This window comes from Carcharodon carcharias, chromosome 15 (genome assembly GCF_017639515.1).
Source record: "Carcharodon carcharias isolate sCarCar2 chromosome 15, sCarCar2.pri, whole genome shotgun sequence".
NCBI classification, from domain to species: Eukaryota; Metazoa; Chordata; class Chondrichthyes; order Lamniformes; family Lamnidae; genus Carcharodon; species Carcharodon carcharias.
Genome location: NC_054481.1, coordinates 127,186,891 through 127,211,911, shown reverse-complemented (window position 1 = coordinate 127,211,911; position 25,021 = coordinate 127,186,891). Strand labels below are relative to the sequence as shown.

Here is a 25,021-nt window from a genome sequence, read left to right as displayed (position 1 = left end):
GATTCATGAGAATGATTCCAAGGATAAAGAACTGTCGCCATGAGGATAGATTGGAGAGATTGGAATTGTTTTCCTCAGAGGAAAAGCTGGCTGAGAGGAGACTTGATAGATCCTGAGGGGTATGGGCAGAGTAAATAGAGAGAAACTGTTCTTGCTCAAGAGAGCATCAAGAGCGAGAGGGCACAGATTTAAAATAATTGGCAAAAGGATAAAAGTGATGTGAAGAAAAATTTTTCACCAGAGGGTGATTGGAGTTTGGAATTAACTCCCCAAGAGGGCAGTGGAGGCAGGTTCAATCAAAGTATTCAAAAGGTGTCATGACTCACTGGGGATAGTGCACTGTAATATAAATTCCCCTGTTTCCCGAGCTGTGACAAATGTGAAAAGTTTGACCAAACCACCAGATTGCCCCAATTCTACCTAACCGTTTAATTTAAGTTAACAGAATACGAGCACCAGGTTTGTAAACTTAATAAGTAAGTAACTATTTATTCCAAAAATTGTCTTTAACTGGTGGCAAAAGAAAGAAATAGAACTGCTAACTTCTAATTCAATAACAAACTCTACCCCTTCTTAAACACACACACACACACACACACACACACACACACACAATCAAGTCAGATGGGTTTTAAGGGCGAGTTCAATAACAAAAACAGTTCAATAACATCAATCCGAGTACAGCATCAGATGGGTTGATTTTGATTGATGTCTTCCAAATTCCTTGCAGTATGTTGTTGATGACACAAGGTGGTCTCCCAGCACTTTCAGTATGTGGTTCACTGGTTGAAAAACTTGCTTTTCAATGTCTCTATTGGTGATTTTTTCCCTTTTGCCTCGACAGGGGTTTTCAGAGAAAGCAGGTTACAGGGAGGTGAGGGATAGCCAGCTAGTTACTATGGTAGAATTACTGGAATCTTACAAACACAGGAGAGAGGGGTTTTAGGTCTTCCTTCTTTGCAGGCTAGGAGCTGTACTGCCTGCACTGTTACCACACAAAACCCTGGTCATCTAGTCAGGAGCCAATTTAAATGCTGTCATCAGACGGTTCCCCTTAGTCCAGGGCTCCCTTCTGGCACAATTCTGTTCTTTTATGGCACACTCTGATCCAGGATAGCAACACTGTAGATATTCCTCATCCTATTCCAGTGAACATGTCTTTCAAAGTATAGCCATGGTAGTTTTTAAAGCCACAGTCCAAGAAAAATAAAAATAGGTTCTTTATAAAGGGATAAAAACAAAAAAACTGCGGATGCTGGAAATCCAAAACAAAAACAGAATTACCTGGAAAAACTCAGCAGGTCTGGCAGCATCGGCGGAGAAAAGAGTTGACGTTTCGAGTCCTCATGACCCTTCGACAGAACTAGTTCTGTCGAAGGGTCATGAGGACTCGAAACGTCAACTCTTTTCTTCTCCGCCGATGCTGCCAGACCTGCTGAGTTTTTCCAGGTAATTCTGTTTTTGTTTTGTTCTTTATAAAGGGAATTGGATTGCTATGTGAAAAGAATGAATGTGCAAGGTCACAAGGATAAGACAGGAAAGTAGGACTAGGCAGAATGCTCTTTCAGAGAGCCATTGCAGACTTGATGGACCAAGTGCACTGTAAAGATTCTGAGATGTTTTGTTACAATTGCACAGGTGAGACCATATCTGAAGTACTGTGCTAAGTTTTGGTCTCCTTATTTAAGAAAGGATATAAGTGCATTCACAGTTCAGAGAAGGTTCACTTCACTGATACCTGAGATGGGGCCAGGGGGAGGGGGGTTATTTTACAAGGAACGGATGAACAGGGCTGGGCCTGTATCCACTGGAGTTCAGGAGAAAGGTGATTCTACTGAAACATATAAGATCCCGAGGAGGCTTGACAGAATGATGTCGAAAGGATGTTTCCCTTTGTGGGAAAGACTAGAACTAGGGGATAGAGTTTAAAAATAAGGAGTCTCCTTTTATAAGGCGAGATGAGGAGAAATTTTTCTGAGGGTCGTGAGTCATTGAACTCTCATCCCCAGAGAGGAGGGGAGGCAGGGTCATTGAAAATTTTTAAAGTGAGGTACATAAGATTCTTGACTAACAAGGGAGTCAAAGTTTACTGGTTACTGGTGGTGGGCAGGAATGTGGAGTTGAGGCCATGATCTTACTAAATGGCAGAGCAAGCTCGAGGAGCCGATTGGCCGACTCTTGCTCCTAATTGATATGTTTGTACTTTTTATTCCCAGAATTTTCAGCCTGAAAGCACAGAGAAGTTGGTGTTGCTGAAATGGATGGGATTCTGGTATCGCAAACCTGAGTTAATTTTTCAAATCAGGCACCACCTTCCAAATACCACTGGAGAAAGCTCAGGTTTCAACGCTGAAGTTTAACATCGACAGCCTTATTTCAGTGATGCGTGGGAGATACTGAGAGTGAGGAAATCAATCTAGATCAGAAGTAAATCTGGTCAACTGGAGATTCACAAGTACCTTCACAGCAGCCTAGTCTGTCACTAACCGCTGAGTGCAAAATTCATTCCACAAGGTGAAGGGTACAGAATGACTAAAGAGCGTTGCAGCTGTAAGCAAGTTGTGGCCGCCTCTCATGAGTGTAATAAATTCCACACTTATTGGCTTACAATTGAAGATCCAGTTTATTACACAAAAATAATGTTTTGTTGTATTACTATAATGAATGAATTCCACTCTGGGGTACCATTAACCTGGAAAGGCTTTCATATCTTCCAAGCTCTTCCATGAGTGACTTTTATTTATCTCCATCTCAAAAAGCACACAAAGGAGAAATTAAAGTTAGTTTCTTGGGCTCTCTCATAACTTCTGCATATTTTAACATTGCTTCACAGAGCCAGCTTAAATTCCTAGTTCTTGTACTCTAATTATGAATCAGAATTAACACATATCATGTGTTTTGCTGCTCGCTACTGGGAAGAGAGGCCAACTTCCTACTTTAATGGGTTCCCAATTGCCAGTTCTTAAACATTTATATCTACAGAATCAATGAGTCTGAGACAGATAAACATATATTTCTAGACTATATTCTGTGCAGTCTCAGTTTATCAAGTCAGGCCCCTACCTTCTTCATCTGAATAGTATTCTGGAAAGCAGAATATTAAATGTACAGGACTATGGGGAAAGAGAAGGGAAATGGGATTAACTGGATAATGGCTAAATTATCAGACTGCCTATCCAAGATTCAGTACTGGATGGGCAGAAACTTCCTCCAAATAAACATTGGGAAGGCTGAACTAATTAATTTTAGACCCCACTCCAAACTCCATTCCCTTAGCTACAGAATCCATCCCTCTCCCTGGTAACAATCTGAGATTAAGCAGCCTGTTTGCAACCTTAGTGTCACATTTGACCCCAAGATGACCTTCCAACCTCATATTTATACCAGCATTAAAACCGCCTATTTCCACCTCTGTAACGTCGCCTGTCTCAGCTCATCAGCTGCTTAAACTCTTATTCATGCCTTTGTTATCTTTTGACTCTATTATTCCAATGCACTCCTGGCTGGTAGTCCACATTCTACCCTCCATAAACTTGAAGTCATTCAAAACTCTGCTACCTGTGACTTAACTCTCAGCAAGTCCTGTTCCCATCAGCCCTGTGCGCAGCCACCTATGCTGGCTCCCGATCAAGCTAAGGATAAATTTTTAAATTCTCACTCTTGTTTTCAAATTCTTCCACGGCCTTACTCTCCATTAGGGCATTCCTCAAAACCTACCTTTGACCAAGCTTTTGGTTACCTGACTTGATATCTACTTAAATGGCTCGGTGTCATATTTCATTTTATAATGCTCCTGTGAAGTGTCGAGGGATGTTTCATTACATTAAAGGCACTATATAAATACAAGTTGTTATTGATAGCTCTAACAAAGAGCCGGCATATGTCCAAATGGGGCTGATGGTGTAGTGGTACTGTCGCTAGACTAGTATTCCAGACACCCAGGGTAATGCTCTGGGGATCCGGGTACAGAATAATAATAATTGGGAATAATAATACACAAAAAGCAGGACAAATCCAATTTGGCCAATTACCGCCCTATCAGTCTACTTTCGATCATAAATTATTATTAAGGCAGATGGTGGAATTTGAATTCAATAAAAATCTGGAATTAAAAGTCTAATGATGACCATGAAACCATTGCCGATTGTCGTAAAAATCCATCTGGTTCACTAATGTCTTTTAAGGGAAGGAAATTTAGTCTACGTGTGACTCCAGACCCACAGCAATGTGTTTGACTCTTAAATGCCCTCTGAAATGGCCTTAGCAAGCCACTCAGTTGTATCAAACTGCACAAAAAAAGGAATGAAACCAGATGGGCCACCCGGCACCGACCTAGGCACCGGAAACGACAATGGCAACCTCAGCCCTGTCAGCCCTGCAAAGTCCTCTTTACTGGGGGCTAGTGCCATTATTGGGAGAGCTGTCTCACAGACTAGTCAAGCAACAGCCTGATATAGTCATTCTCACGGAATCATAACCTACAGGTCATGCCCCAGACACCATCACCACCATTCCTGGATGTGTCTTGTCCCACTGGCAGGGCAGACCCAGCAGAGGTGGCAGCACGGAGGGACACAGTCGGGAGGGAGTTGTCCTGGGAGTTCTCAACATCTACTGCAGATCCCCTGAAGCCTCAGACATCAGGTCAAACATGGGCAAGGAAACCTGCTGCTGGTTACTTCATACTACCCTTCCTCAACTAATGAATCCATGTTGAACACCACTTGGAGGAAGCACTGAGGGTAGTAAGTGCACAGAATGTACTCTGGGTGGGGGACTTCAATGTCCATCACCAAGAGTGGCTTGGTAGCACCACTACTGACCGAGCTGGCCAAGTCCTGAAGGACACAGCTACTGGACTGGGTCTGAGGCAGGTGGCGAGGGAACCAACAGGAGGGAAAAACATATCTGACCTCATCCTCACCAACCTGCCTGCTACAGATGCATCTGTCCATGACAGCATCAGGAGGAGTGACCACTGCGTAGTCATCGTGGAGACGAACTCCCAACTTCACATTGAGGATACCCTCCATTGTGTTGTGTGGCACTACCACCGTGCTAAATGAGATAGATTTGAACAGATCGAGCAATTCAAGGTTGGGCATCCATGAAAGACTGTGGGCCGTCAGCAGCAGCAGAATCGTATTCAAACACAATCTGCAACCTCATGGCCCAGCATATCCCCATTATCCCTCATTCTATCATTACCATCAAGCCAGGGGATCAGCCCTGGTTCAAAGAAGAGTGCAGGAGGGCATGCCAGGAGCAGCACTAGGCATACCTAAAAATCAGTTGTCAACCTGGTGAAGCTATAACACAGGGCTACTTGCATGCCAAATAGCATAAGCAGCAAGTGATAGACAGAGCTAAGCGATTCCACATCCAATGGATCATATCTAAGCTCTGCAGTCCTGCCACATCCAGTCGTGAATGGTGGTGGACAATTAAAAAACTCACTGGAAAAGGAGACTCCACAAATATCCACATCCTCAATGATGCAGGAGGCCAACACATCAGTGCAAAAGATAAGGCTGAAGCAATTGCAAAAATCTTCAGCCTGAAGTGCCAAGTGGATGATCGATCTCGGCCTCCTCCCGAGGTCCCCAGCATCACAGATGACAGTCTTCAGCCAGTTTGATTCACTCCATGTGATATCAAGAAATGGCTGAAGGCACTGGATACTGCAAAAGCTATGGGGCCTGGCAATAGTACTGAAGACTTGTGCTCCAGAACTTGCCGCGCCCCTGGCCAAGCCGTTCCAGTACAGCGACAACACTGGCATCTACCCGCCTATGTGGAAAATTGTCCAAGTATGTCCTATACACAAAAAAGCAGGGCAAATCCAACACAGCCAATTACTGCCCCATCTGTCTACTCTTGATCATCAGTAAGGTAATAGAAGGGGTCATCGACTGTGCTATCAAGCAGCACTTGTTCAGCAATAACCTGTTCACTGATGCCCAGTTTGGGTTCCTCAGGGGGCCACTCGGCTTCTGATCTCGTTACAGGCTTGGTTCAAACATGGACAGAAAAACTGAACTCCCAAGGTGAGGTGAGAGTGCCTGCCCTTGACATCAAGGCCTCATTTGACTGAGTGGGCATTAAGGAGCCCTTGCAAAACTGCAGTCAATGGGAATCAGGGGGAAAACTCTCTGCTGGTTAGAATCATACCGAGCACAAAGGAAAATGGTTGTGCTTATTGGAGGTCAGTATTCTCAGCTCCAGGACATCACTGCAGGAGTTCCTCAGGGTAGTGACCTAGGCCCAACCATCTTCAGCTGCTTCATCAATGGACTTCCTTCCATCATAAGGTCAGAAGTGGGGATATTCACTGATGATTGCAGAATGTTCAGCACCATTCGCAACTCCTCAGACACTGAAACAGTCCATGTCCAAATGCAGCAAGACCTGGACAATATCCAGGCTTTGACTGACAAGTCGCAAGTAACATTCATGCTACGCAAATGCCAGGCAATGACCATTTCCAACAAGAGAGAAAAATCATCACCCCATGACATTCAATGGCATTGTCATCACTGAATTCTCCATTATCAACATCCTGGGGGTTACCATTGACCAGAAACTGAACTGGACTGGCCATATAAATACTGTGGCTACAAGAGCAGGTCAGAGGCTAGGAATCCTGTGACGGGTAACTTACCTCCTGACTCCCCAAAGCCTGTCCACCATCCATAAGGCACAAGTCAGGATCGTGATGGAATACTCCCCACTTGCCTGGATGATGTCAAGAAGCTGGACACCATCCAGGACAAAGCAGCATCACATCCACAAACATTCACTCCCTCCAGCACTGACGCACAGTAGCAGCAGTGTGTACTATCTACAAGATGCACAAAAGGAGTTCACCAAGGCGCCTTTGACAGCACCTTCGAAACCCATGACCACTACCATCTAGAAGGACAAGGGCAGCAGGTAGATGGGAACACCACCGCCTGGAAGTTCCCCTCCAAGCCACTCACCATCCTGACATGGAACTATATCGCCAGTCCTTCACTGTCGCTGGGTCAAAATCCTGGAACTCCCTCCCTAACAGCACTGTGGGTGTACCTACACCACATGGACTGCAGTGGCTCAAGGCGGCAGCTCACCCACCACCTTCTCAAGGGCAACAAGGGATGGCCAATAAATGTTGGGCCAGACAGCAAAGCCCACATCTCCTGAATGAATAAAAGCCTCCTCTGTGTTCTGTCATCCTTTAATTCTATTCACAAAGATTATTTGATACCTATACCCCTAGTAAAACAGTTAAAACTAGATTTGCACGTTCGGTTCATCACTCACATTTGATCCCATCTTCCTCAGCATCAGCAGCACTCGCACCTTCTGCTGGATGTACATCTCCTCGGGAGTCTTCCCGTGGGCACCTTCACGGTTCATCTGTTCAGCTCCAGTCACTCTGTTGTCACTTAAATGAAAAGAAAAACATGTTTTTCCTGAAGTACCATATTTTCAGGCTTTTTCATCCTTCAGGATGCATTTCCTTTCATCAATAATCAAAGCAACATTTATAATTAAAAACTGTTTAGCTGCAGAAAACATGGAAAAGACACCTCTAAATAGGAAATCAAAGCATTTCGACAGCAAAACACTAAACTCCTTGCACGTATGAGGCCCCAGAGTCAAACCCTCAAATTTCCTAGCACTACAACAATCATATTTTGGGCCTCATATTTTGGGCTCAGTGGGGAGTGCACTCCAAGTCAGAATGGCCCAGAGAGGCTAGAGTACAAAATCTAGGCTAACACTCCAGTGCAGTATTTGAGGGAATGCTACATTGTCAGAGGTGCAGTTCTTCAGAGTGATATTGAACCGAAGCCCTCTCAAGTGTGTGCAAAAGATCCCACAGTACTTTTTCAGAGAAGAAGAGTTCTCTAATATTTATCCCAAATTAACATTACTGAATCAGATTATGGTCATCATCATATTGTGCAAGGTCCCACACAAATGGCAAACTGACTTTCATGTTTCCTATATTACAGCAGTGATTACACTTCAAAAGTACTTCATTGGCTGTAAAGCACTTTTGGGGCATTCTGACATCATTAAAAGTGCTAGATAAATGCAAGTCAGTCTTTCTTTTTTTAAACTCTGGATTAAACAGTCTGGGCTGTTCAGTAAAAATAAATAACTACATGTGTCTAATAGATCATCATGTTGAATTAGCTAAGGACTTAACAATTACATCCTGTTACTGTGGAACAGCAATCAAAGTAAGCAGCGCGCTGAACTATAATCAGTGGGGTATAAATGAGAGCTTCCCATGCTGGAACTGTACAAAGTTCTATTTCGACATCACCTTGAATACTGCATCTAGTTTTTGGCCGCTGAGACATGAGGAAGATATTCAAATCCTGGAAGTGATGTAGAGGAGAATCACAAGGTCAGTCTCTCTTGTAAAAGGTGTAATAAAATTGAGATTTGACTAACTCTGTCAACACCAGCCAGTGACAAGGACTATGAGGAAAGACTGGACAAACTCTTGGACCAACCCAAACACAACCATCCTCCCGAACATGTCATTCAGCCTTTCCTTAAACCAATCCAAGTTTCTTGCTGTCACTATCCCACCCAAGAGCCCATTCCAAGCGTTGGGCACTTTTTGTATGAAAACCATCCCAACATCAGTTTTAAATTTACATTTTACCAGTTTGAACACGTAGACTCTCCTTGTGTAATTCTGCACCAATGGTGCCTGGTTTTTAAAGTATCAGAAATTAGTGCAAATTATAGACAGCTTTTCTGTCGCGGGCAAATTCACTTGCAGAGTGGGGATTTAAGGGGTGAATGTGCCCACCTGATCTAATGCAAATGACAGACCAACAGTGCAGAGTATGAATCCTTATTTGTGCTAATTGTTGATGGCTTACTGGGACAGCAACCAGGCTCAACAATTAGTCAACGTCCCTACACCCTATCACTATCCAGTGACCTCTGCTGGAAGGCAGGATGTGTGAACTGCTGTGAGGGCAGAATCAGGTGCATTGGCACTATAGTCAAATAGCCCAATAATGTTACTGTCCAGGGTGAACATTAACTAAGCGTCAAATGGGTAAGGTATCAAAGGGCCACTGGCTTACACAGAATCTAAGGGTTAGTGCCTTGGGGGTGGGGGTGCTGTGGCATGGAAGGGAAAGATTGAGAATGGTGGAAAATAATTTAAAATATACACAAGCTGATAGGCTTTGACTGCTCAAGCTTATACTATTACAGTCAGGGCCTGAACATCCAACCCATTGTTCTAGACTGTATTCAGATTCAGATCTTGCAGGTGAAATGACAAAAGCAATACTGCAACCCAACCCCCACTTTGTTTTGAAGCTTCTCAGAAGATTGCATGTCGTAGGAAAAAAGACACGTAAGGACATGTTTCTGCCTCTGCCTGGGGCTGAACCCTTATTGCAATATGCCTGCCAACTTACAATCCTCAGCAAACTCATTCGCCAGAATTGATGTTTATGTGGTTCAAGCGTCATGCATCAGTCAGTAACCTTCAGCCTTGAGACACCAGACAGGTCTGAATACTTCATGCAATTACACCACTGTCAACGGACAGCTGACTTTCAGTAGATATGGGCAACATATAAAATTACTCTCTTGGGAAAGAGGGACTCTTATTTTTAGAGCTTGCTACAAAACCTTTCAGCTGGACAATGGTTCTCCTTGGCTACAGAAAGGTGTGTAATGACCACAACGCGAGGTTACAGTAAATAAAAACTTAGACCACTTACATGTGCCATAAATTCTAGATATATAGCATTTAAAGTGGATAAAATTGACTGTTTTATCTTTAAAAAATAACTGGACTGATGTAAAAAGGTCTATCCTAAATCAAAGGAGCATTAAGACATTCCACTTTCAAATGCAATTCACACACAGTGTCTTGGTCAATATTTATCCCTCAACCAACATCACGCAAAACAGATTAACTGGTCTTTATCACATGGTTCACATCATTCTCCCAGTTTCTCCGGCTCATCCGTTCTGATGATGCCACCTTCCACAATGGTGTTTCTGACACGTCTTCCCTTCTCAGCCAAGGTATCCCCTCCACAGCATGGTTGACAGGGCCCTCAACTGTGTTTGGCCCATTTCCCTCATTTTTGCTCTCAACCCCTTCCCCATCCTCCCAAAACAATGATAGGCTTCCCCTTGTCCTCACTTCCCACCCCACCAGCCTCCGTATTCAAAGGATCATCCTCCGCCATTTTCACCAATTCCAGCACAATGCCACTACCGAACACATCTTCCCCCTCACTTGTCTTGTCAGCATTCCAAAAGGACTGTTCTCTCCGTGACACCCTGATCATCTCCTCTATCACCCCCAACACCTTTCCCCCCGTGCCTACCCATACAGTCACAGACGGTGTTACACCTGCCCCTTTAACTCCTCCCAAGGCCCCAAACACTCCTTCCTGGTGAAACAGCGATTTACTTGCAATTCTTCGAATTTAGTGTACTCTGTTTGCTGCTCACAATATGGTCTTTGCAACATTGGGGAGACTAAACAAAGACTGGGTGATTGCTTTGCAGGACACTCCATTCAGTCATGACCCTGACCTTCCTGTCGCTTGCCATTCCAATTCACTATCTTGCTCTCATACTCATATTTGTGTCCTCGGCCTGCTTCAACGTTCCGGTGAGGCCCAATGAAGGAACAGTACCTCACCTTCCGATTAGGCATTTTATAGCCTTCTAGATTCAAGAGTGAATTCAACAACTTCAGATCATGAACTCTGTCCACCATTTTGATTTTCTCCTCTCCCCCCACCCCCCTCCCAAGTGCCAGTCTGTTATCTTGTTCTCATGTTTGCTTTCAGATAGTGCTGACCCTATTTCTGCTATGAACATACTGCTATTTAGCTTTCAGGCAATGCTTTAGCGGGCCTTTATTCCACTACTGACATCTGCTTAACGATAATACTATCATTACCACTCTTTTTGTGGTATGTTCCATGACATCTTTGTCATTTAATCTCTCCTGACTTCCAACCTATCCCTGACTTCTATTTGCTCCATCTGCCCCTCCCCCTACTTTTCAACAGCATAAAACCCATCACATTTCTGAACAGTCATATTAGACTCAAAATGTGAACTCTTCCTCTGTCCACAGATGCTGCCAAACCTGAGTTTTTCCAGCATTTTCTGTTTTTATTTCAGATTTCCAGCATCTGCAGTAGTTTGCTTTTATATTATCACTTGTTTGTAGGAGCTTTCTGTATGCAAATTGGCTGCCATGTTTCCTATATTAAACCAATTAATACACAAAGTATTTCGACTATAAAGCACTTGAGGACAACCAGTGATTGTGTAAGCCACTATACAAATGTCCCTTCTTTCTTCCCTGGTTATATATAATTTGCAATAGATTCCCTCTCAGTTCTTTCCCTCTCTTGGCAATGGGAGCCATTGTATTGGGGTACCAGCCCTCTTCTGGAACTGGTGTCCAACCTTCATTTGCGAGTTCAGCCAACAATTATCAGCAGATTATTTAAGTGTGGGAAACACCTCAACTCAACCTGATCCTGTCTTCACACCTTCCAGCAGGAGGTCAGCAGAAGCAGCGACATCTCACGACAGTTCTTTCTTCCATAGCCCAGTTTCACTGAAGCATTGAAGCATCTGTACAATTACCCCAGCTAAGATCAGCGAACTCAGCACACATCAAAAACTGAACCTACAACACATGCAAATTCTCTATCATCCATGAGAATTACACTGAATTTATAGCACAGGGACAAGCCATTCAGCCAGTTGGTTCATGCCAGTGATAATGCTCCACTTGAGCCTCATCTTACCCTATTAGCATAACCTTTAGCTTTCTCTCTTGTATGCCAATCTGGCTTCCCCTTAAATGTATCTTATGCTACAACCTCAAGAGTTCAGAAATTTCATTATAACTTAATGATATTAGATGTTGCTATTTCAGTGATGTGACCTGTCAAAGACTAAATGTTTTTAAATAAAATTTTCTTGTTCAGAAATGAAAATCTAATAAATAAGCACATCTTACAATTCTTACACTTGAAAACGGCCATTTTGGGACAAGGGTTAACTTTGCACTGAGATGGCTTACACTTGCTTTAGGCAGCACAGGCTGACAGCATTACATTAAACTGCTTACCCCACACTACTTGGTACTCAGGCTCTCCACTCTAAGCTCAGCCTGTATGAACTTAAAGCTCGTGCAAAGCTCTAACCAAACAGTATTGAAATTTCAGTGAAACACTTCAATGTTACCAAGAACCTCTCTACCTCTCCCTCCTCCTTTAATGTGGTCCTTAAAACCTCTCTCTTTGACAAAGCTTTTGGTCATCACCTCTAATATCCCCTTATGTGTCAAAGTTTTGCTTAACAATGCACCTTGGGATGTTTCAGTGCACTGAAGTTGCTATCTAAATGTAAGTTGTTGGGAGGAGCTAATTCTCCTCCCAGATCATCGTTAACACTCAAAAAGTGGCCTGGGATCTTCCTGGGAATTCAAAATGATAGTCTTGTGCTGTTTGCAGATACACTGTGGCCAGAGTAAGGCCCAAATCATCTAAGACTCAAGGTGGTTTTATTCTACTTGTCAAAATTCAATTGAACCAACCTCTGGGTTGGGTTTTCAAACCAGTTAGAATCTACTCCTGTAACTTCAAAGATAAAAGCTTTGGCAACTTGTCTCGCTTTTCAGCAATATCTAAATTCAAATACTTAGAAAATGTATATAATCAATTATTAGAATGAAGCAGTTTAAATAAAACAGCACAGGAGGATTTTTGTGCCTAAAAATTTCAATTAACAGATAACTTGAATTAAGTGATTCTAAATTAAAGATTTATACTTCCCATTGTATGCATGGACACAGGATCTGCAGTTCACTGACCTAGTTTTGGGTCTTGAAACAAAACAATGGTGAGCTCTGGTCATTAAAATTTATTGTTTTCAAACTTGCAATAACCCCTTCATCATCGCATTGCATGCAGAATACTCCAACGAAGATAATACATTCTATGCCTTAAGCACAATGTTTTGCACATGCCCAAAGAGATCATTTTTTTTGTTTTCAATTTTCTTTCCTGGACTTATCAAGCACAACTTATCTGATTATCAAAACTTGCAGCTTTGAGAAGTGTCACAATGCTGCTATGCTCTCTTGATGTACTCCTTCCGAAGGCAGAGAGATTTATACTGTAATATAATATCTGATCTAACGCAATTTATATAATATAGATAGAACAGGTACTTGAAACCTGGAGTTACAAAGATGTAATTCCATTAAAGAGTACAAATTTTTCAGACTTGATTATATGTCTTTATGCCACTTGCAGGTTTTAAGTTTTACATAAAAGGCAAATATGCAGAGCATGTTTAAAAGGTTGAGGCTATGACACAAAGGACCAAGGTTATTGCAACTAACTGAGACATGATATCCAAAAGGACTACGGCATTGTGACACACGCTGTAGAAGGACCCCTTCAGCAAAACAGCTGCTTAATAATTTTAGTGTTATGTAGCACATGCTTGTCATATAGCGATATGCAGAGAACTCTGGAGCTTACAGTATTTGGAAACTTGTATGCGTTTCATACGTTTAGAGGTTTGGGTCCCTCCATGAGACACAACAATTAATCTCTACGATGGGGATATGTACTAAAGCAGCACTTTAACATTTTTTTTTAAAGATGGAAAGGAAAAGAACAGGTAATGTTACGTTGAGCTACCTATTTTAAATATCTAAAGTCTCAGATCGTTTCCTATTATTCAATGCAGCAATGCCACGCTTAAAATGTTCTCCCTTCAGAGAAAAAAAAAATCATTTCACTTTAAAAGTCCAGTTATTACTCCTGAGCAATCTATATCTGAGCTCAGCAAGAACAAATTTACTCAGCACAAAAGAACGCTGTAGCAACCACAGAATGATTTTACACCAGTGCTGGTTTTAACAGCTGAGAGGCACGACTGATCAATTTAAACTGCGCTCAAAAACAAATAAGCAGACAGGAGCTGAGCTTAGTAGAAATGTATTTATTACACAAACTCCTTTTTTCCCCCCCAGTTGTCCTCTTTTCACACCATAAATCCTGCTTACCTGCATGGATTCATGATTTTCCTTCGCTGGAGCTGCTATGTACTCAACTGACAGGAATCTGTCACCCCTCCCCCCGCCGCCTACCCATTCACCACTCACCACCCCCTGCCCGAGAGAACAGCTTAGCTGAGAACCAAGAGAAATTACTGCACATTTTTGGCTACTGCATGAAGAGCGTCAGCACCACAGTGACATGAGCTAAAAAGACCTCCGTTCTAAGAAATAAAACAGACCACAAGTCGGTGCAAAACTCCAATTCATTTTATGGTGTGCGTGTGTGTCACCATGAAGCGCAAGAACACAAAACAAACACACTTACGCAGCAAATTAAGTGAGGTCTTTCAAGTAAATTATCGATTTTAATTTCATGGGGCAGTGAGTTACCACATTTGATGCACTGAAGCTGCTGTCAATTCTCAAAGCTGCGACAGTACTTGATGCCAATGCCTTGCTTACTGTTTTGACCACCAAAATTAACTATCCATGCAAATCCACACAAAATCACCTGGGTTGAAACAAGTTTTTTTTAAAAATTCTGAGATATCAAAACTGGTATTTTTTCATCTCATATTCAAACAATGGAATACAGCAAAAACGGAACAGTGAACATGCACACCGTTTCATTATTCTTATTTTTCTTGCAGGAGCAAAGATGTCATGGCATTCGGATGTTCCTATCCTACATCTTAATATAAAATACTCTGGAAAGGGAAAGCAATTAACTCTCGAGGTTAGTTTTGCTACAAGTGCAGGTCTGACACAAGAAGCACTACCACATACAAAGTGTTGTTGTTTTGGGGTGTTGGAGGGAGTGGGAAGAAACCATCACAAGCATTTCACAGGTTTGAAGCAGAGGAGGAGGGAAGAAATGAGTGAGACATCAGCAATAAAACGTGGCTGAAGGGAAACACATCTTCCTCAAAACACCCTGCCTTGCGCTCATCCACATTCTCTCTTTCTCCCCCCCCACCCCCCCCAAAAACCAACTGTGCCAATGCCTACATCCAAGACAAGTAACTATACAGAGTGACACAGGGTTGGCACGCTCAAGTCACATTACAGGCTCCTAAGTCACCATCTATCCAGGAGAACGGAGCTCTTTGCATTACAGCTATATGATAAAGCGAGACAGTCTGCTCCTGCTAACATGAAAATCGAGTTTAAATTTAGCTTTGCACTTGGCTGCAGTTGTCCCCACCTGCTGGAGGTGGTCTCAAGCTTCTTGGCAGATTGTGCTTCGGGTAAGCAGAAACGCTCTACATAGTTGGCACTGGTGCAAAGACATTCAGCTCTGCATACACACAAACTGGGTAATATAACTCCTTTGTAAAGTACTTTTGAGGAAAGCAAGCTAGAACTACATGAGTTTATATGAAAAAAAAACACACTTCCTGGTTTTTGTTCTCAGCTGCTCACATTAGCACAGAGTGTCTTGGCTCCAAATTGTGAAAGGATGTCTTACTCCATCATGACCTATTTATGGCAATGTGAAAGAAAAGGACGCTTTGTTTTCAATTACAAGGCATCTGTTCCCCAGCTAACACTCAATACATAGTCGGAACAGACTGAATATGGGTAAGTGCTGTAGAGACAGTAGGAATCTTTAGTTTGAAAATAAAGTCGAAATTTTTAATTTATTTATATGTTAGGGTCTCACATAAATCTACTATAATGTCAAATCTTGAAACTGTGATTCAACCAGAGTTCCCTCAACATCACCACCACCATAACACCCCCCCTCCCCCACAGATTGTCAGGATATAGGCATGGCTGTTCTGAAGAAAGGTCATCGGCCTGAAATTTTAACTGTTTCTCTCTGCATAGATGCTGCCTGATCTGCTGAGTGCTTCCAGCATTTTCTGCTTTTATTTCAGATTTCTGGCACTGTAGTACTTTGCTTTTCTTTCGGGAGTGAAGTTAGGAAATAATTCTACGTGTAAAGGTTGGTGGATGTTTGGAGCTCACTTCCTCAAGCTGGTGAAGCTGGGTCAACGGTTAATTTTAAATCTATGATCGATAGACGTTTTTTAATCAAAGTCTTTAAAGATTATGGGCAAAGACGGGTATATGGAATTAGGCCACAGATCAGCCATGATCTCAATGAATGTTAGTGGAACACGCTCAATGGCCCACCATACATGTTCCTTGCTGGAAAAATTAAGGCCAACTTACCATTATTCTACCTTCGACCTTTGATAACGATCAAGTAATCAAACTCTTGAACTTATTTTGCACCATGGTACGTTCAGAAACTTCATCCTTGGCAGACCAATTTATTGTCCTCATTGCCATTATAAAAGAACAGAACCAGCTAGTATTTATGTAGAAAATGAATGTTCATCCAAGTAATGGGACATTAATAGAAGCGGCCAAAGGTCTAGTCAAAGGTCTGGGTTTTAAGGATGGCCTTAAAGGAGGGAGAAAGGCGGAGGGAGGGAGTTCCAGGGCTTGAGGCCTAGACTGTTGAAAGCACCATCACAAATATTCAGACAAAGGAAGGAAGGGATAGACAAAAGGAGAGAGTCAGAAAAACAAAGTTCCTTGGGGTGGTGTTCAGGGCTGGAGGAAGCTCCAGAGATAGCATGGGGCAAGGCACTGGAACAGGAGCAGGCCATTTCACCCCTTGAACCTGATCCACCACCGTTCAATGTGATCATGGCTAATATGGGATCTAACTACATATACTTTAAAAAGATTTAAATGCAAGGAAGAAGATTTGCAATTTGAGGTATTGGGGAGCAGGGGCTAATGCAGATCAGTGAGGGCAGGCGTGATCGGCATGAACTGATGCAAGGTAAGAAATGGGCAGCACAGTTTTTGATGAGTTGAAGTTTAGGGGGGGATACAGGAAGGAAGACAGACCAGCCAGCAGAACATTCAAACAGTCAGGTCAGGAGGTAACAGACATCAGCAAAGGTATTAGTGGCAGGTGGGTTTGGGTCAAGATGGAGGTGGAGAATACAATATGGTGGATTGTAGGCAGTCTGCATTGGAGAAGATAAGGAATTGTAAACTCAGCACGAGTATGGTTCAGCCTGAGTAGTAGGGCAGCGCGGGCAGGGCGAGGGCGCCCCTGGCAGCGGCCGGGCAGGGCGACGGCGCCCCTGGCAGCGGCCGGGCAGGGCGACGGCGCCCCTGGCAGCGGCCGGGCAGGGCGACGGCGCCCCTGGCAGCGGCCGGGCAGGGCGACGGCGCCCCTGGCAGCGGCCGGGCAGGGCGACGGCGCCCCTGGCAGCGGCCGGGCAGGGCGACGGCGCCCCTGGCAGCGGCCGGGCAGGGCGACGGCGCCCCTGGCAGCGGCCGGGCAGGGCGACGGCGCCCCTGGCAGCGGCCGGGCAGGGCGACGGCGCCCCTGGCAGCGGCCGGGCAGGGCGACGGCGCCCCTGGCAGCGGCCGGGCAGGGCGACGGCGCCCCTGGCAGCGGCCGGGCAGGGCGACGGCGCCCCTGGCAGCGGCCGGGCAGGGCGACGGCGCCCCTGGCAGCGGCCGGGCAGGGCGACGGCGCCCCTGGCAGCGGCCGGGCAGGGCGACGGCGCCCCTGGCAGCGGCCGGGCAGGGCGACGGCGCCCCTGGCAGCGGCCGGGCAGGGCGACGGCGCCCCTGGCAGCGGCCGGGCAGGGCGACGGCGCCCCTGGCAGCGGCCGGGCAGGGCGACGGCGCCCCTGGCAGCGGCCGGGCAGGGCGACGGCGCCCCTGGCAGCGGCCGGGCAGGGCGACGGCGCCCCTGGCAGCGGCCGGGCAGGGCGACGGCGCCCCTGGCAGCGGCCGGGCAGGGCGACGGCGCCCCTGGCAGCGGCCGGGCAGGGCGACGGCGCCCCTGGCAGCGGCCGGGCAGGGCGACGGCGCCCCTGGCAGCGGCCGGGCAGGGCGACGGCGCCCCTGGCAGCGGCCGGGCAGGGCGACGGCGCCCCTGGCAGCGGCCGGGCAGGGCGACGGCGCCCCTGGCAGCGGCCGGGCAGGGCGACGGCGCCCCTGGCAGCGGCCGGGCAGGGCGACGGCGCCCCTGGCAGCGGCCGGGCAGGGCGACGGCGCCCCTGGCAGCGGCCGGGCAGGGCGACGGCGCCCCTGGCAGCGGCCGGGCAGGGCGACGGCGCCCCTGGCAGCGGCCGGGCAGGGCGACGGCGCCCCTGGCAGCGGCCGGGCAGGGCGACGGCGCCCCTGGCAGCGGCCGGGCAGGGCGACGGCGCCCCTGGCAGCGGCCGGGCAGGGCGACGGCGCCCCTGGCAGCGGCCGGGCAGGGCGACGGCGCCCCTGGCAGCGGCCGGGCAGGGCGACGGCGCCCCTGGCAGCGGCCGGGCAGGGCGACGGCGCCCCTGGCAGCGGCCGGGCAGGGCGACGGCGCCCCTGGCAGCGGCCGGGCAGGGCGACGGCGCCCCTGGCAGCGGCCGGGCAGGGCGACGGCGCCCCTGGCAGCGGCCGGGCAGGGCGACGGCGCCCCTGGCAGCGGCCGGGCAGGGCGACGGCGCCCCTGGCAGCGGCCGGGCAGGGCGACGGCGCCCCTGGCAGCGGCCGGGCAGGGCGACGGCGCCCCTGGCAGCGGCCGGGCAGGGCGACGGCGCCCCTGGCAGCGGCCGGGCAGGGCGACGGCGCCCCTGGCAGCGGCCGGGCAGGGCGACGGCGCCCCTGGCAGCGGCCGGGCAGGGCGACGGCGCCCCTGGCAGCGGCCGGGCAGGGCGACGGCGCCCCTGGCAGCGGCCGGATTGGCCTTTCCAATGCTTAAGGCATAATGTCTACAGCAAGAAAAACCATTCACTCCACCCAGAGTCCATGTGATTATTCTTTCACAGACTTTTATTTCAAAATTAATCCGTTAAACCCTACATTAAGGAACAGTAAATTCTGTCCCTATTCCTGAAAAACAACAATTCTCTATTGTCATGTCTTCCTTTTCAAAAAAGTGTCAAATCCAGCTTTCCTTTAAAGCTTTCAGTTTAGTTTATGCCAACTACTTTCTATAAGAGTATTATCTTGTGGGAAAAGACATATTTTCCAATCTCTATTCTTGCTTGAAGCTTTTGAATTTTGAACTCGTGACCTCTAATTCTATGTTCATTGTCCAAGAGAAACAGTTTTGTGAATTTCTATCTTATCTGCACCTCTCATTATTTTAAAGACCTGTATCATATCCCTCCACAATCTCTCCCCTCAAATGAAAATAAGTTTGATCACTTGAGTCTTTCCTCATAATCTCTCAAAGCTTGGTTAGTCTTCTTTTTAATACTCCAGAATTGACATCACCATTGAGCGGTACAAAATCCATCCAATTTATTCAATTTGTAATCCGGTGTGTTCCAGAAATATTTGGGTACCCAATCTGCTTCATTGATAATTGTTTCAGGATACCAGATGTTTTCTTGCGGTATGATGAATGATTACTCAAATTCCTTCCACTCTCTCTTTTTACATATGTATATTATTACCTTTTCCCCCCATATACATTACCCTCCAATTATCTCCAATAAAATCCATCTGCCCACCCACATAAAGTGGTCCAAGTCTTTTTAACCATGAACAGTCTCCTTCTGTCAGGTGCATGCCGTTAGTAAGTTTAACACTATTTTTCTCAATATGTTTCACGTTTCTTTACAAACAATATGAACAACCCACAGATGCAAGGGCAGATTCTTGAAGGACACCACTGATTACTTTATTACAAGGAGAGCATATTCCATTTATCACCACCATTTAGCTGCTATCGTTCATCCATCAGGATAACTTGTCACCTATTTCATGAGGCTTAAATCTTCCCCACTGGTCTCATCCCATCAAACATATTTTTGAAACCCAAGTAAGCTATATTTGCCGAATTAGTTCTGATAAAAAGACATTGACCTAAAACGTTAACTCTGTTTCTCCCTCCACACAGGTTGCCAGAGTTACTGAGTATTTCCACCAGATTCATCCTCTAATTCAGTTAACTCAAAATATTCTAATAAGCCAGGACATGATCACTTTCAAACCAAACTGATGACTGCCTTCACACTCATCCTCTTTAGATGTAAAATAATTATGCATCCTGTATTGTACAAATAATTTTACCACAATCAATGCTATTCAATAAATTACCACAAAACCTTAGTTCTTTCCTCTTTTGAAAAAGCTGCCTGCTCAACACTATCCTATGTTTGTAAAATATCCATAAAACTCCTCTCCGTCTTCTTTCCCCATACGGATTTTACTTCCCTACTCCTCAAAACTGTGACTCATTCTACAGCAAAGTTTCACAAACAGCCATTCTGATTCCTCCACCAAATTCTACTCTTGACGTGTGAATGTGCTTGTTACCTAGTGGGTCATTTAAAACACAGGCTAATCCTTTCTTCAGTAGGTCACAAAGTAATTGCAGATTAGGAAGGCCCTTTGGCTCAACTTGACAAAAACAGAAATACCTGGAAATACTCAGCAGGTCTGGCAGCATCGGCGGAGAAGAGCAAAGTTGACCTTTCAAGTCTTCATGACCCTTCAACAGAACTAAGTAGAAATAGGAAAGGGGTGAAATATAAGCTGGTTTAGGAGGAGGGGGTTGTTGTTGGGACAAGCAAGCAGTGATAGGAGGAGATAACCAAAAGATGTCACAGACAAAAGAACAAATTATTATTTTGGCTCAACTTGACTTGTCTTTCCAAATTGAAACTTATAGTCTCATTATTGCAACATCCAATTGTCTCTTAAATGATGACAAGGCTTTCATCTCCACTACTCTATCTGGAAATTAATTAGTGCTGATCCCTCTTTGTGAAGAACTTCCTGTTATTGGTTCTAAAATCCATTTGCTAGTTTGAACTTGTGATCACTTTTCCAATTGTTACAAATGAATTTAAAGTAGTATTCCAGAAATATCCCTTCTATTTCCTTAACTACTGCATAAAGTCACCTCTCAGACACAAAATCCCCATATTTTCAGTTTTTCTCACTACTCATGCCTCTGACGCAAGGAATCACCCTCATGGTTCTTGCCAACACTGTCTGCAACGCTCGATTATCTTCTCTTGTTTCTCAGCGAATAGAACTGGACACATTGAGCCTGACCAGGACACTTCACAGTTGATCACAACCTTTGCTAATTCAATTGCACCGTCTTGGTTATATAGTTCAGCATTCTATTGACTTTGTTGACTGCTGCTCCACATGGGTTAGTTATTTTGAGCAGCAAGTCTACTAAGACTCCTTTGAGCTTCATCATTAGCTTTTTCAACACCATTCATAAAGTCCATGTGCCAGCAATTTTTCCTTCCTCTGTGCAATACTTCACGGCTGCTTGCATTAAATTTCATCTGGTCTTCTTGCTGCCCATTTACATTATTCTGTCTAGCTTGTTCTGTAATTTCTGGGCTGCTTTATTTGATTCCAGTGCACCTACAAGTTTGGGGATTGTCTGCAAAATTGACCACCTGCTATCCACAGCCCATGCATTTACTAGAGGGCCAGAAAGAAAGAAAGACCTGTATTTAAATAGCAGCTTGTATGACTTCAGGACGTTCCAAAGCATTTTATCCTCAATGAAATACTTTTGAAAGCAATCACTGTTGTAATGTAGGAAACTACAGCCAATTTGCACATAGGAAACTCCCACAAACAACAATGTGGCAATGACCAAATAATGTGTTTTGGTGTGATGGCAATTGAGGGATGAGCGTGTGCCATTGAGGAGAACTACCCTGTTCTTCTTTGAAATAGTTCCATGGGATCTTTTATGCCCACCTGAGGCAGCAGATGCAGTCTCAGTTTAGCATTGGAACCAACAGCGCAACATTCTCTCAGTACTGCACTGAATTGTCAGTCTAGATTGTTGTGCTCAAATCTCTGGAGTGGGACTTGAACCCAAACCTTCCAACTCAGATCAAAGGAAAGGAATGAGTCGAGACCCTTGCTAATTTTTTATCAATTCTTTGTCCAGGGACATGATACCCAATCATAGTGACCCACCAGCTGCATAACTGATTTTAGTCTACTGGACCCATAACAAAGAGGAAACAAACTTGGACCTTTCCAACATATTGCTTAGTGTCACGTAATACAATTACCTACTGAGCCATCCATTTTTTTGGGGGGTGTGGTGGAGATGAGAGAAAAAGTGCATGCTATATCTTACACCAATGTTTGCATATAGGCAAATATTTACAGGAGTGAATTACAAATCCAGTATCACATTTAGCTTTGAATATTTTTACCCTAGATTATTTTACATGGCTTTTCCATAGGATTACTGGTATAATTGTATAAAGACCAGGCAATGGATTAGTACGCGAAATTGTAGACAAGTTAGATCTGGATTTAATTTCAGTACTTAGAAGCTAAATGTAATTACTGATTATACACGCTATACAAAAATCAGATGTGAAAACCAAATCCATTTGCATTTTGCCTCTTATTCAACCTTCCAAGCACAACAAATTGCTATTAATTTACTGCGGTACCAAGTACCAAATACAGAGTTTGAAATAAATTCAAGATAGAAGCACAGGATAAGCAGACCTTCAAACATTAGACAGCTGAATTGGTGTCAGTCACAGCTTTAGGCTTCACTCTGCTTTAAGATTTCCCTGGTCAGCTGTCATTATAAAGGAGATCTCAGCTGGGGAGGCTGGTGCCAAGGCAGCCTCACAATGCATTTTCATGTCTGAAATGATCGAGACAATCTACTCTTCTCTCATCCCCAGCTCAGATTTCATGTTGTAACTGTATTAAAATAGATCCTACTCTGTTCAAACAACTGCACTAATGACTGAAATAAGATTACACTTTTTCTTGATGCAGTAACACAAAGGTAAAAAGAAAAAGATCTCCAATTACTCTTTCATCAGTCAGAGTCTCAATGTGAAGAACAGAACTAAATTACATTTAATTCACAAGGCAATACATTTTTCTAAAATGCTCTGTCTTGAAAATACAATATAACCTTCTTAATGAGCATTATATAGTAAAAAGCCAATGGCATCAGTCATGTTAAAGGGATTTTAAATTGTCAGCTTTACTGTTCAACTCAGCTAACATTTATATTCATTTTCCAACCCTAGCTGGATAATGGGCAATGACAAGAAAACTCCAAAATTGGTCCTCCAAGGCATCAGTTGATGAATTCATTGTAATGCACAATGAGTCGGACCTGATCATAGATACTCCAGACTCAATCTCCCAAAATTAGCTGGTCTCAGCTGGGGTAACGGCAGGTGTTTTACATTTAATCTTGGTGCTTCTGAGCTGGGAGACACAGGTCGAACTACAGATCAATCAGGACTCCCGCAGTTCATTATAGTCTAGTGATTCCTGTTGGAGAATAAGTGTATATGGAGGCCCCAACAGACAGAAAGCAGGTTTGACTGTGATGCACACCATGATTGAGCAGCCCAGCAGTCTAGCTATCAAGTTTAATAGATGAAATTTGTCCACATTGCACCAAAGAGCATCCATGGAACCTTACTCTAGCATTAGTCAGAAGAAAAAGAGAGAAATACAAAGGGATATTTTCTCCTCCAAAGCAAAGCAACAACACACAGCATTTTTACTTTTGCAACTTTCCCAATTTCTGTTTTATTCCAAACTTGGTTACATCTGAACTCCCAATTTGCCATGTGCTCTTGCTCATTAAGTAATCTTGGGGTTTTTAATTCCTAAGGTTGACAGCATCATAGATTCATAGAAAGTTTACAGCACAGAAGGAGACCACCTGGCCTATCACATCTGCGCTGGCATTTTCCCACATTTGATCTGTAGCCCTGCAGGTTACAACACTTGAAATGCATATCCAGACACCTTTTAAATGAGTTGAGGGTTTCTGCCTCTACTACCTTTCAGGCAGTGAATTCCAGACCCCCAAAAACCCGAGTGAAAAAGATTTGCCTCATCACCCCTCTGATCTCTCTACCAATCACTTGAAATCTATGCCCCTTGAGTCGCTGACCTCTCTCCTAAAGTAAATAGGCTCTTCCCATCCACTCTATCCAGGCCTCTCACAATTTTGCACATCTCGCTCAAATCTCCCCTCAGCCTCCTCTGCTCCAAGGAGAGCAACCCCAGCCTCTCCAATCTTTCCTCATAGCTGCAATTTTCCAGTCCTGGCAACATCCTGGCAAATCTCCTCTGTACCCTCTCGAATGCAATTACATCCTTTCTGTAATGAGGTGACCAGGACTGCACAAAGTACTCAAGCTGTGGCCGAACTAATGTTTTACATAGTTCCAGCATAACCTCCCTGCTCTTCTATTTTATGCCTGGGATGAAAAGAATTCCATATGCCTTCTTAACCACCTTATCAACCTGTCCTACTACCTTCAGGGATCTGTGAATACTCACTCCGAGGTGTCTCACTTCCTCTACTCCTCTCAGTATCCTCCTATTTATTGTGTAATCCTTTGCCTTGTTTGATTTCCCCAAATACATCACCTCACACTTCTCTGGATTGAATTCCATTTGCCACTTTTCTGCCCATCTGACCAGTCCATTAATATCTTCCTGCAGTCTACAGCAATCCTCCTCGCTGCCAACCGCTCAGCCAACTGTTGTGCCGTCTGCAAACTTCTTGATCATTCCCCCTACATATCCGTCCAAATCATTAATATATACCACAAAAAACAGGGACCCTAGTACTGAGCCCTGTGGAACCCCACTGGAAACAGCCTTCCAGACACAAAAACATCCCTCACCAATTACCCTTTGTTTCCCACCACTGAGCCAATTTTGTATCCAATTTGCTACATTCCCCTGGATCCCACCGGTTTTTTTTTTTTAAGCCAGTCTGCCATGTGGGACCTTGTCAAAAGCCTTGCTAAAATCCATGTAGGCCACATCAACTCTTCTGCAATGATCAACCTTCCTTGTTACTTCCTCAAAAAAAATTCAAACAAATTAGTCAGACATGACCTTTCCATAACAAATCCATGATGACCTTCCTTAGCTAATCCCTGCCTTTCTAAATGACAGTTTATCCTG

General features: G+C 44.8%; 1 protein-coding gene across 3 annotated transcripts in view; it reads right to left on the bottom strand.

Moving 5' to 3' along the window:
* Nucleotides 1-25,021, bottom strand: part of ctnnbip1 (catenin, beta interacting protein 1) — a 93,027-nt gene that overhangs the window by 52,207 nt on the left and 15,799 nt on the right. For all 3 annotated transcript variants that reach the window (XM_041207372.1, XM_041207373.1, XM_041207374.1), the window contains one exon: nucleotides 7,303-7,426. In XM_041207372.1, the coding sequence (XP_041063306.1) occupies nucleotides 7,303-7,426 (124 nt within the window). The remainder of the gene's footprint in view (nucleotides 1-7,302; nucleotides 7,427-25,021) is intronic.